Genomic DNA, 13,210 nt, shown 5'->3' with positions numbered 1-13,210 from the left:
CCATGTCTATGTCGCCGTCCACGTTCATTGTCCGATCTCGACACCGAGAACCCCGTCTCCCACCACCGCCATAGACGATGGTTCAGCAAAGTCTGTGCTGGTCCCTACCGTCGTCACTTGCAATGCACAGAACATCACCCGGAGGGAGTCGCATGCTCGGTAGCGCGTCCAGTAAGCTGTGAAGAAGGAAGCTGCGGGGAAGAGCATGCGGACATGAACTTGGGCGCATCTGGCCTGGCGACCACTTCTGTGTCGTCCCACCTACCCGCAAGAGGGAACAAGTCGTCGGGTGTTCCCGTCTCCGTTTCAACATCCGAATGGGGTCATCCTCGATGGCTGGATGCTAGAGGACGCCACCATAGACATGGCGTACAACTCGCCCCAACTCCAAAGGCAGCGGATAACGTCGGCGTTGGGCATGCCCACGTGTTGTTGAATGAAGTAGCTGGCCAAGACATGGTACAATTTTGACCCATATGCCATTGTATGGCTTGGTTCGTTTGTTGCACATACAATTGGATCAATTTAGGGATGGTAGTTTAATTGTGATGCATATTTTTTTATGAACATGATAAATGATGGTCAAGAACTAAGGCATAATGGTATGGGTGATACCAATTCCCCTATGTTTGATGTTGGGCAAACATCGCACACTAAAAAAAGAAGGTAGCAAAGGCAAGAGGTCCGACATTCACAAGCCATGAAGATGTGTTGTGTGAATCTTGGTTGGCCACAAGCATGGATCCAATTTGTACAACCAAAACAAGGGCAAGCCATTCAGGTTGTCCCATTGTTGGTTGAAATTGAATGGAAAACCGAAGTGGTAACTTGTCGTTACAGAGCTCAAAAACCCCCACCAAGAAGTTGAAGAAGAACAATGGCTCAAGCTCATAACAATCTGTTGGATTGGATGACGACGACAAGCAAAGTGGAGAGGTGGAGGGATGAACAACCAACTGTGCCAAAGAGGAATTGGCAGGTGAGGGGAAATGAGTGGGAGAAGGAGAGGGCCGTGCATGATGGTGCGGCAAGAAAATGTTTGTGGCATGGACAAGCATTTTTTCGCCAAGGAGGAGAAGGAGAAGTACAACCTCTTCTTGGATGTTCAAAGGGAGATGGTGTTGTTCGACCGAGAAAGGGCGAAAGAGAAGTTGAGCATTGAGAGAGAGAGAAGATAGACTTGGAAGCAAGAGAACTATGCTAAATGAGAGTTTGAAAAGGAGAAGACAATACAAACAATTGAGATCGGCAAAAAGAGGTTGAAGCCTGCAAGCGATGCAGAGGATTCAAGGATCATGTTGCAGGACGCTACCCTCTTGGAGGAGGGAAGCAAGAAGTTGCTACACATGAAGAAGAAGGAGACCGGCGCGCAAAGAGTATGCATTCTTGTATCGCCTATCTATGAGTTCTTAACTTTTATTTTGGCACGTGTTGAATTGTGGTTTATGTTGCTTTATTGAATTGTTGAGTTCGTGATGAAGTGATGCTATATGATGGACGTGCATGGCTTTTCCTGAATACGAGGGTTTGCATATGAGGGGTATGGTTGTCCGGGAGGACAAATGAGGGGCCAGCCGGAGCTGTCCGCGGACGCGCCCTCAAACATTTAGGGGGTCGAATTTACCCAATCCGATTGTAGATGCTCTTAGAGCCACGAAACTTCCCATGTAGCAAAATACTTTTGTTTATATGGAGCTATTATGTTAATGAATCACAAAACTAACATTTAACTAGGGATTAGAAGAACCCTAATACACACCAAGTCACCGCCAAGTCAAGACTTGTATTGCTTTATCAAATGAGTTAGAAGTTGTATGCATTTTTTAAAAGGAGGGTTTTTATTAGCTCAAAGGTCGGGTTAAAACGATAACAAAACAAATGAGTCCAACACCCATTCTGTACAAAATAAAGATCTATACACACATGCACAATTGCACACACGACGATGTCAATAATCTCTGGTGTGGAATAGGTCGAATCATTGATTTATATGTCCCTCCCGAGTTTGTGTATCTGTGTATGTTCTTTGTCCCTCCTGAGTTTGTGTATCCGTGTGTGTTCTTGGCCATGCTGAGATACCACACGTTGCGCTATGGGTACTCTCACCAATCTCGGTTATCTTGGAGCATGCCCAACCATGGCGTCATTGGTCCCTCGCACACCAGCCTCATACCTCAATAGGGGGCAAGCATGCCCAACCATGACATTCTTGTTTGCCCAATGAGGAACATTCCATCTTACCACATGGCAGCCATTCAATCAGTGTGGATTGTTGAATATGCTCATATGCCCCTTGTTAGGATGTGATTTCTCTTGGATGTTGTCCTTGCCATAGTCCATGTGTCATCTTGTGGGTCTTGTAGATGCACAACTGTGATCCCAAACCCTTCAATCTATGCCCTAAATTTTCACTTTGAGGATATAGGTGCAAGGGGTGATAAAGGGTTATCTCAAACCAAATAGCACTGCCCCATCTTTGGTCAGTGTCGATCATTAACGTGAGCCTCTTGATTAAGGCAGATCCCCTACTTATAGGTGCTTTCTTTCCTCCAACATTACATCAAGAACATACACCGTTTAAAATGAGATATATCACTCATATATGCATTTGAATTGGCATTGTGGTTTTCTTTGTGAGATTTGTCTGCTGCAACCTTGTCTTGTATCCCATAGTATCAAATTGGGTATGTGGACGATAGGCAAAAGAATATGAGGGTCCAATAAGCAAAAGAATATGAGGTGAGGGTCACTGACCGTAAGACCGAATGTGTATCAAAGTATAAGTAAAAGGCATATCAAAGAAAATTAGAATAACCTAATTCACGATGTAGTCAACAAAACACCATCACACACAATATTATGGATGATGATCGAGTCAAGTAAGGAAATTTAATGGATAAATTAAGTGGTGAGGTAGTGCGTGATACATGATGTTCTTGTCAAACAAGGGATAACTTTCATCTTGAAGAGAGCAAGCTAAAAGTGATATATGCATCCTTGCACCCTCCTTCACTATCATCCAAATACACTGAGAGACACCATTAAATCTCATATACTAGCATGCAGTGATCAACCGCCATCGTTCGGTCTTTTCTTCGACTCATGCGATTTTCACCTTCATTCTTGTCTATTTCTGCCACTTATACTTTGGATTACGTTGCTTGCATAGAGGAGCCAGCTAGGTCATGGGGATAGGGTGGGACCATCTTTTAGGTTAAAGTTGCAACAGTAGCATGATGATTGCGGTAGGGAGAGGATGGTGGCCCCAAGTGAAGTCACTTCAAATTTATCTGGTCTCCAACTTTGTCTTTTGCATCTCAACATTCCTCTGAGCATCTATTGAAAAGGTTGTAGTCTTGTAGAAGTCCAAATATCACAAGTTGTACCTCATCAATTAAGAGCTGCATGAGTCGACCGCCCCAACAGGTGGCAACATAAATTAGCCGAACTCATTGTGGCCCGGATATTGAACCGCGGTTTTCATTGCCAGATCATTCGTATGGAACATCAAAAGCACGATAGTTATGAAATAGGCGAACCACTAACCAAAACAAACCCGGCGTCACCATCACCGCTGCTACCATGAATTTAGACTGGAGTTCTTGATAACATTTCACCAAATCAGGAGTCCACACACAAAAGACAAACACCATGAATTCTTCAGCCTTGGCCACAATGGCCACACTAGGATGGCAAAGGATCAAAGATGTCAATTAGAGGGGGTTTGAAGCTACTACATTTTTTTGTCTTTTCTTAGTTGATTTTAGGGAGCTAGGAAAAGGATAAGCAAAGTGGGCATAGAGACGAAGATGAAACCCAAAGTTCACGTCCTCGGAGACTCCGTATGAGAGGTGGACCAAACAAGGCATCATGCGATACCAAGTCTCGTCTTCTTCTCCCTAAGCTCGTCCAACAAAGCCTGAGCTCAACCAATTAGGGTAAGTCTTGATGGTGACTTCCAACCTTCACAAACTTTGGGGCAACCCACAACTTAGAAGCTCACGAGTGACACCAATCTCCTAGGAATATCCAGCCTCCAAGAGTAACAAGATCAAGGGAGGCTTGGAAATTTGCTCAGATGCTAAATCTTTTGGTCAAAGGAGGGGGAAGGCTTGGATCTGAACTTGGTTTAACTTACCTCCCAACCCCCTCCCAAATCTCTCTCCCAATCCTAGAAAATGGCTCAAATGGCGCCAAGGGATAGTGGAGAATAGCAATGGGTCCTAGATCTGAAGTTTTGCTTGCAGGGTAGTCAACTCCGTGGGGGAGAAAGGTATATATATAGCTAAGTAAAAAAAACTAGTCGTTTATTACGAGAATCACACATACGGACGATTCGGGCTATTAGCCTTAGACAGCCCACAAACCCCTATTACTAGGGATTCAAGCTAGTAAATACATTCAAAGTGCTCCAGTGAAACATGTTGCCGGACAGCCTGGGATAATAACCAAGCTACTTTGGGGCAGAGGCTGGATAGAGAGTTGGATGGTCGGACGGGGACTTCACACCAACCCAACCCTATCTCAACATGCCATGCCACGGACACTCCAGGTAATCACCCCGGATAGTACGACCTATAAACCGAGTGGCTTCAAGCAGAGGCAGTACACTCTCCTGAACCGTCCAGCTCCTTGGACCGATCCTAGTCATTCTGGTGTACGTCTAGACTGCCAGGACTATCATTAGAAACACACTATCATTCCACACAATTCTGTGTGAAAAATCTTTTCAAATCTGTCCGACATAAAAAAAACTATAAATACAGTGATCTAAAACAGCAAACGATAGCAACGGCGCCTGCTATCACAGATAATCACATTTTTTTGTGTTTTCTGTGCAAAGTCACAAACATTTTCCCATGAAATTTTGCAGATTCCTAGTGTATTACTCCCTCAGTAAGGAAATATAAGAGCGTTTAGATCACTAAAATAGTGATCTAAACGCTCTTATATTTCTTTACGGAGGGAGTACAAAATTTACATATTAGAATGTTTCATGGATTTTCTGAAACCATAAACACTCTTTGATTCTTATTTTGAAGAAAAGGCTCACTAAAGATTGCGAGGTAGAAGCAATATCCAGTCAGATGGCATATCTCAGGAGGAGAGTCACAAAGCACACATGAAGTAGAAGTTCTTAGAGTTTGAAGTACCTGAGCAAGACATATTAACCGATTCCAGCTCCAAGGAAACAGGCTGAAGTTGTGAGCTCCCTCAGCGAAGTTCCTTCCGAGCGATTCTACTCACACCCATTTCAGATTTCACCTCTGCCAATTTTTCAGAGGCATAATTAGATACAAAGATACACATAAGAATGAAAAGATTTTGCTTGTAAATGGAATGGTAGATCAAAACAGGCAAATAAATTCAACGGATTTCCACTACGCACACAGGCAAAAATTGATATATGGTGTTTTTTCTCTCAGCTGGTATGTTTGGAGGGATGGCTTTCAGTGCAAACAACACTAAAAGGAAAATCGAAGAAAACTATTTCGAAGGAAGATCAGATCACTGCGGCGTTGAACTGCCAATTTGGAGATGTAGAACCGGTGAAAAGGCAGAAAAACACTGCACCCTCGTAGCAAAACATAAGCCCTTAATCTTCCTTGGGAAATCAAAGGATATTAATGCGAGTAAACGATTCAAAGCTCTAGACTTCCTAATGATTTTTCAAGCTGCGTTTAGACCGTCCCAAAAATTTGATGAAGATGGGAGACCCGAGAGTGCATTCCAGCCAAGAGAATCAAAGAGAGGCCGTCCGGATGGAAGCAAACAGGGCCGGAAACGAGTCAACCCACCGAAAGAATCCCAAGGAAGGAGAACAGAAATCTAATGAACAAGCACGTGGTGATGACTGACGACGAAAACAAAGCTCTCACCAAGTATATCATCTGATCCAAGCCAGCTGACGGATCGAGAAGGATGTCCTGCTCCGCTCGCCGCCCCCAAGCCGCTGAAAGAATCCCCGGTCCCAGTCCGGCAAGCGATCGAGCACCTGAAGAGCGCAACCAACCAAGAAACGCGATGAAGAAGACGCAGCAGAGAAAATCACCCGAAGAAGAAAAACCACAATCCCGACATCAAAGAGAAGATGCAATCCTAACCTGCTTTCCTCTTTTGCTTCCCGATCCATTGCCTGCTCCGCCATGCTTCTTCCTTCCTTCCTTCCCCGAATGGAATGGCGGGAGGGGGGGAGGAGGAGGCGGTCAACAGCAGGGAGTGTCTTCCCGCGTGGAATCCACATGTTTATTCGGTCCATGGCAAAGAGGCAAGAGGGGAAAGAGTCTGAACTCTGGGCAGGGAAGCTTTGACTCCAGGAAACGGAGACTCGACCCACTGATTGATTGCCATGCCCACCCAGATGCACGAAAAACATGCGGCCAAAGACTGTTCTACGCCTCGTAATTTTCCTTTAATTTTCCAAGCGTGAAACAGACGGGCCGAAAGCGAAAGCGCCACTACCGTCAGACATGTGGAGTTCAGGCGTCGCGCAATGAGAAACACATGCCTGCTCTGACTTTCCACGGGTCTTCAGGCAAAGGCACAACCTCAGGAATGAAAATGGTAGTATTACGTGTGCCAAAACACATGTGGAGAAATGCATCTGTTCCCCATTAACTACGAGCTAGTGGCACTAAAACAACTATACAACTGCCGCCGCCATCCGATCATCATCCTCACAAATAATTAAATTCGGCGCCCATCATCCTCTAAGCAAAGCACAAAACACGTGAAGATCATTTGCCGAAGGTGCTGCTACATGACTAGGACACTCGAGGAAATGAAATTAAACGACACGGGGGTCACTCGGGCCCGTCCGGCGGCTAGAGTAGCTTTTTTGCTTCGTCCGGGTCACTCACTTCCGCGTCCTCTTGCGCCCCCTCCGGCCCCTGGAGGTGGCGGCGGCGGCGGACTTCTCGGGGGAGCTGTGGGGGTCGCCGCCGCTGCCCGTCTCCGAGGGCTCGTCGTTGACGCTGTGATCTTTGTCGCTCCCTTCCTCGATAGGCTCTGTCCTGTCGGTGGAGTGGCCCGCCTCCTCCTCCTCCTCCTCCTCCTCCTTTGTAGCCTTGTCGGCGGATTCGAGCGCCGCGATTCTGTCCTTGAGCTGTCTCAGCTTGGCCTTCTTCGAGTTCAGAACGGCCACGAACTGAAAGCAACGGCACAACAGTGAGTTCCACTGAGCAGCGCATAACAAGACCAAAACACAAGCCTTCAGGAGATTTATAATTAATTCAGAACGGAATGGGAATAAGGCTGGAGTTTAAAAGTCAATACAGTAGAAAGCAGATAACTCTGATTAATTGATGATTAGGAAAACGTGGCGCTCAACGACCTGTGATGGTAGACTAGTAGTCTTCCTGTAGAAGCAACAGGGATATGTAGACTGATGCGAATTCCGTACCAAATTGCATACCAAAACATGGCTAGCGACAGGCGCACATGGAACAGGTCGATGTACGGAACTGTACCTTTGTAAAGGAGGCTTGCTCAAACTCAGCCTTCTCGGTGTTAAATCTTTCACTCTGTTGCAAGCAATTCTCAGCTTCTTGTTTGACCTTCTCAAATGATTGTGTCTTCCTGACAACCTCTTCCTGAATAAACAAAACTACATCTTTGTAAAATTTAGGTAACAAAGTTCAGACATATCCTGACAAACAATTAATCCCACAATCATGATTATATATGTATGACTCTTCAATATATTCATATGCAGTTATGGATGCAAGTATGGGCAGTTGAGCGACCCAACGACCCATCTAGTTATTTGCTATTTGCATAAAGTGAATGAACTGCATGTAAACGGGTCGTCGGTCAGCCCACTTACACCCCAACATACATTGCCAAGTACTCAGAATACCACAGAACTATAAATGCAAGAAGTACAGAGCAAAGGGACGTACACTCAAGCGTATATTTGCATCCATAAGAAAATCCAAGACCTCAGCAATAGTCTGTTGTGGGTGGGGTGCCGGCTGCAGTTTCCAACGCCATTCCAGCTTGGTACCTTGTTTTTCGAATGTCCATGACAACTAAATGGTAGACAAAGGCCACATGTCAGAAAATAAAAGAGGAAAAAAGATAATTAAGGACATCTGGATGTCCTTCCATAAGCTATAAAGCACGAAGAACCCCCTTTCAACATAAGTAATGATTGTATAAACCACTCTCTGATTCAAACATTTTAATCTTCGACATTGCCCATATTTCAGGATGACAGTAAGCCAGTACCTCAATAAAAGTTCAATTTGCGCATACCATGTGAGTAAATTGAAAATAATAGCAGTACCTCAAAGGCTCAAACAGATTGCTAAGACATCAAGACAACGATAAATAAACTATGTGCATCACTCTTAAATGCAGTGATGAGTACACACTACCTAGGCATTTTTTTAGATTAATATGTTTGTGAACCCCCTTTCAACATAAGTAATGATTGTATAAACCACTATCCGTTTCAAACATATTAATCTTCGACATTGCCCATATTTCAGGATGGCAGTAAGCCAGCACCTAAATAACAGTTCGATTTGCGAATACCATGTGAGTAAATTGAAAATAACAGTACCTCAAAGACTCAAACAGATTATTAAGGCATCAAGACAACGATAAATGAAGAATGTGCGTCAATCTTAAAGGGAGTGATAAGCAGACACTACAAATGCGTTTTTAGATTAACTTTTCTTTATTAATGAACAAGTCATTGTTTATATGCTAAGTTTAGAAAGGACTGACACATCATTGAAATGTATAAATAGTTAGTACAATATATATGGTTAAACACTTGTATTGGCAAATGACTTGCAGCTAATACCAAATCGGCATTTTTCTCAAATTTTAACCCATCTATATCTACAACCGCCCTTTCCATGAAACCAAGCAAGTGTAGTTTAACTTTGCAACTGCTTCGCAAACTAGGAAGACCCAAGTCCAAAAACTTGAATGGAAGTCAGTACTCAGGTGGTGTGGGGGAGAGATAAGCCTTTTCTTGATGGGTAGTACATTGGCAACAGCAACATCAGAAATTGCTCCCCAAATTGGGTGCAAAAGAAGCACATCACCATCACCACTATCACTATGAAACCCATGATATGTCAATATTAATTACTTTTTGGGTCAATAAACACTGGCTAATATGATACTCCCTCTGTCCCAAAATAAAATTGTACTCCCTCTGTCCCATAATGTAGGACGTTTTTTGACACTACACTAGACTAAAAAAAACATCTTACATTATGGAACGGAGGGAGTACTAAGGTTGAGACACTTATTTTGGGACGGAGGGAGTACATTACTCCTGGGTGAGCAATATTTTTACATCTTACATGGGAAATACTACTCGGTAATAATTGACAAAATTAGTGAAATAAGCGGTGAAGAAAAGTGACACTTCACATATATCAAACAACATGAAGTCAGCTATACGAATTCCAACTTGCTCTTGAATTAGGAACCTATTCGGATTAACCCTACATTTTTCATGTATCCATCCATATAGCAACGGAGATAGGAGAAGGGGGCAAGAGCCGAACGCACCCTGCGGCCGGCGCCAGCCTCGTGGAAGGAGTAGGTGGAGGAGGGCTGGTGGAAGGCGAGGTAGCGCTCGGCGAGGGCGAGGTACTCGGAGACGGGCTGGTCCCACTGCTCGGCCCGGAGGCGCACCTCGGCGTCGGAGGCGTCGGCGACCCAGGCGCCGGCGCCGTCGGTGACGGCGAGGGAGAAGCGGGTGGGGAGCCACGTGGCCTTCACGAATATGCCGCCGCCGCCCGGCGCCTTGGGGTCCTCGACCGCCACCGAGAGCTTCGCGCAGCTGTGCCTCGGCGCCGCCGCCATGGTCGCCGAGCGAGAGGAAATCGACGGCTGAGTCAACGCACGACGGGCAGAGGAAGGGCTGACTGTGGGCTAGGCTGGTCTGGCCTGTGCCCTCTGGGCTGCTTCTCTCAAATTTAGGGCTTGATGCATGTGCACCGGCAACACTTTATGTTGAAAGCCCAAGAAAACAAGCCCACCAGCGAAAACATCACAGAGGTGTGTACTACTGTGTGTGTGTGGTTCGAGCGCATGCATCAAGCCCAAGAGAAAAATGTTCCAGTCTTCAAGATTTGTTCACAGATTCAAAAAATGTTCACGTGATTTTGAATCTTGTGTTTGTACATGTAAACATTATTTCAGGATAAATAAAGCTTCGCGTGATTATCTCAAAAAAATGTTCACGTTTATCATGGTTTATCACAAATTCGATAAATGTTCATGAATTTTACATACATGCATGATTTAAAAAAAACATGGTTTCAAAACCCGTTTATGAATTCCAAAATTGTTCGTGATTCAAGAAATGTTTGTGAATTCCATAAAAGATCGTGTGCCTCGAATTATTCTACCAAAATGGGAGGAGGTGTGACGTGGTTCTGTCAGAGTCGGAGGAGGTGCTCGGTTTCTTTCCTTCTCTCTCTCAACGAATGTTTCTCTCAGACTAGAGTATACTAGTCGAAGGCACGTGCTCTGCACGTGTGCATTCTTAATTACATTTTTTCACACAAGCATGAGAATTTTAAATATAAATGGAACACTTTTTATATGTAGTTTTAGCTTCGCTGCCTCATGTCAGAGTTACAATGTTCATGGAAACAAGATTTAATTTTCTTATATTTGCAAAACATGTATAAAGTAATTTTGGTTAACACTTACTTGACAAACTTGTTGTTAATATTCTTAAAACAGTAAATCACATCATGGGGTCAATTTGTTTTCAAAAAGTAATCATCTACATGCATTCTACATCACTTGGACATAGATGGAATTAATGCTTTCTATACCATGTGTATCGATATTTTTTGCAAAAAAGATGGATATGTATAAGTCCATATATACTCCCTCCGTATAAAATCTAAACGCCCTTCTATTTCTTTACGAAGGGAGTACAATACATGTATATGCATTGTAGCATCATAAAATTCATGCAAAAACGTGAGAATAGCCGTTCCGCTCGACCTTCTTTTTTTTTGACCTTTTTTTATTTGAGTGGTAATCGCTTTATTTTTATTTATTTTTGAGAAACTGAGGGGTAATCGCTCGACCTTCTACGTCCTGCCTTTTATGGTTTTGGGCTGACAATCAGCTATACGCATACGGGCCTTGAAGCTTGCCACTGGGCCAACTGTAAGCAGACTGCTCAAGAAATGAAAACGTCAACACCAGGTCTCTGCCTCTGGCTGTCGAGGAGAGTTCTCCCAAAATAGAACACAATCGAGCGGTGCGCCACGGCGCCGGTCGCTTCTCCCGTATCTGCCCCCCGGGCCTGCCGAATGTCGACCAAAGGTCATGCCACGCCGACTCGGCTGTGGAGCAGAGCGGATTGCCACGCCGCCGCCGGCGCACCGCACGACCGGGCCATCCGGCAATTGCGCTCGCCTCGTCCAGTCGTCATCAGCAGGCACGGCAGCGCCCGAATCCGGCAGCCAAGGCCGCACACAGCACACGCTGGCAGGCGGCACACTCCATGCCTCCACGACTCCGTCGCTCTGACGCACTGGCGCAAGAGATACATGTGAAGTCTGGAGGCTTCCGTGTGTTGTGGAGTTCCCTAGAAGAGGTGACTGGTTTTCAGATTTGGCGGGATTGATTGGGTGGCGAATCCGGATGACACATACCGTCCGATTTGATAGAGTTGACGTCTACAGATGAATCTATTTGGGAAGTGGCGGGTAAAACAAGGGAGAGCAAGGCATATTCAAATGTTCGAAAGTTCGTGTACTATAGTAGTAGAGATAGAGATATTTCGCCGGTCTTGTCTAGCTGATTACAACAGAAATTTACAATACCAGCAGGAACTCGTTTTCCAGATGCAATAACTATAGATAGTAGGTGCACAAATTTTCAAAAAAAAAAATTCAAGCGTAAGGCTGTATACATTCAAGATAAACTAAATTGAAGAAATGTCATGTTGTGCACATGAATTGTGCCTACGGTATTTACATCTACAACTGCTAGAACGGTGCAAATAGAGTAAATACTAGTTCACATAGTCACCAAGAAAACATGTTAAAACGCTAGAATACGAGCCAGCATTTATGGTATAAAGAAGAAGAAAAAAGAAGTACTCCCTCCTTTCCGGTTTATCAGGCTCAATTCAAAAATCTCACCAACCAAGATAGATGATGAGTGGTGGAATATTTTTTGTAGTTTGCAAAAGCACCCAATTAATGCTCTTGTTTTCCTCAAAAAATTATGTTTACGAATGCATTAATTGCAATGCATTGATCAGTTTTTTCTTAATACTTGCATGCAATGATTTAATGCACCTTGAAGTCTGAACATGTGATGGAAAACAACCAAATTGAGCCTCATAAAATGGAAAAACTAAACTTTTGAGATAAGCCCTATAAACCGGAAAGGAGGGAGTATAGATACATTCATGCAGTCCTCAATAAAAGAAGTTGTTTTCAAATGATGCGATATTAATATTGATATCTTCTACGTGGAATTAAAAATCATCAGAGTAATGAACAGTACAGCTCAATGAACAGACCGGACACTATTGCACAACATCGAGTGCCCACAATGAAACACAAAGAAAATGACAAGTTGAGAGGCGGCAACACAATGAGTAAGTTAAAATATTCCAATGAGTAGACGTAGGTTGATTCAGTCCAGCAACATTTGTGGTTTGAAACAACGGAACAATGACTCTTGGTCATGATTTCATTCTGGAAGAAAAGATGGAAATTATATATATATCCATAATTGAAAGCTTTTTTCTCAAACTTGGTAAAATTTATATCTGTCTTTTCTATACATTTTGAATGAAACATGAAAAGACCTAACCAGACCGAGGGATGAATTATCGTAGTCTTAAAACAGGACACCGCGTAATTTAAGAGAATTATTGACAAATGTTTTGATTGCTTGCAAAGTTTCATCATCGGTTGACATTTGTGGAAGAATTGGCAAAAAAAATCGATGCTTCAAAAATGTTATCACAACCCCCCCTCCCCCCCGGGGGACGAGACTTGCCTGCTCCCCTCCCGTGTGCCCATCCGTGCTCCTGCATACGTGGCTTGATTTGATTAGAACAAAATAAAGCCCGGCCCCACCCCCTTAAAATCAGGGGGAGATGATTAGATTAGAAAGAAAAAAAGAAAAAAAATACAACCGTTGGATGAGGTGGGAGCACGGATGGGAGCATGGAAAGGGAGCAGGCAAGCCGGATCCC

At 44.0% G+C, this 13,210-nt stretch overlaps 2 protein-coding genes across 2 annotated transcripts; both read right to left on the bottom strand.

Moving 5' to 3' along the window:
* Window positions 1-5,122: 5,122 nt before the first annotated feature.
* On the bottom strand, window positions 5,123-6,858 carry LOC123104966 (uncharacterized). Its single transcript, XM_044526924.1, has 3 exons — window positions 6,105-6,858; window positions 5,880-5,995; window positions 5,123-5,267 (listed from the first exon to the last, which is right to left on the bottom strand). Exons 1-3 carry the CDS (start codon window positions 6,374-6,376, stop codon window positions 5,215-5,217), a joined length of 441 nt encoding a protein of 146 aa, XP_044382859.1. The 5' UTR covers window positions 6,377-6,858; the 3' UTR covers window positions 5,123-5,214.
* A 206-nt stretch (window positions 6,859-7,064) lies between these two features.
* LOC100859940 (DNA repair protein XRCC4) lies at window positions 7,065-9,929 on the bottom strand (the record flags this gene model as incomplete). Its single annotated transcript, XM_044526923.1, is given in 4 exon segments — window positions 7,065-7,147; window positions 7,470-7,592; window positions 7,902-8,030; window positions 9,535-9,929. Coding segments are annotated over 4 exon segments (632 nt in total), but the record flags the coding sequence as incomplete, so codon positions are not given.
* Between the last annotated feature and the right edge of the window lie 3,281 nt (window positions 9,930-13,210).

This window comes from Triticum aestivum, chromosome 5A (genome assembly GCF_018294505.1).
Source record: "Triticum aestivum cultivar Chinese Spring chromosome 5A, IWGSC CS RefSeq v2.1, whole genome shotgun sequence".
Taxonomy (NCBI): Eukaryota; Viridiplantae; Streptophyta; class Magnoliopsida; order Poales; family Poaceae; genus Triticum; species Triticum aestivum.
Note: the sequence above shows the minus strand (reverse complement) of the source record. Positions and strands in the feature narration are given on the sequence as shown.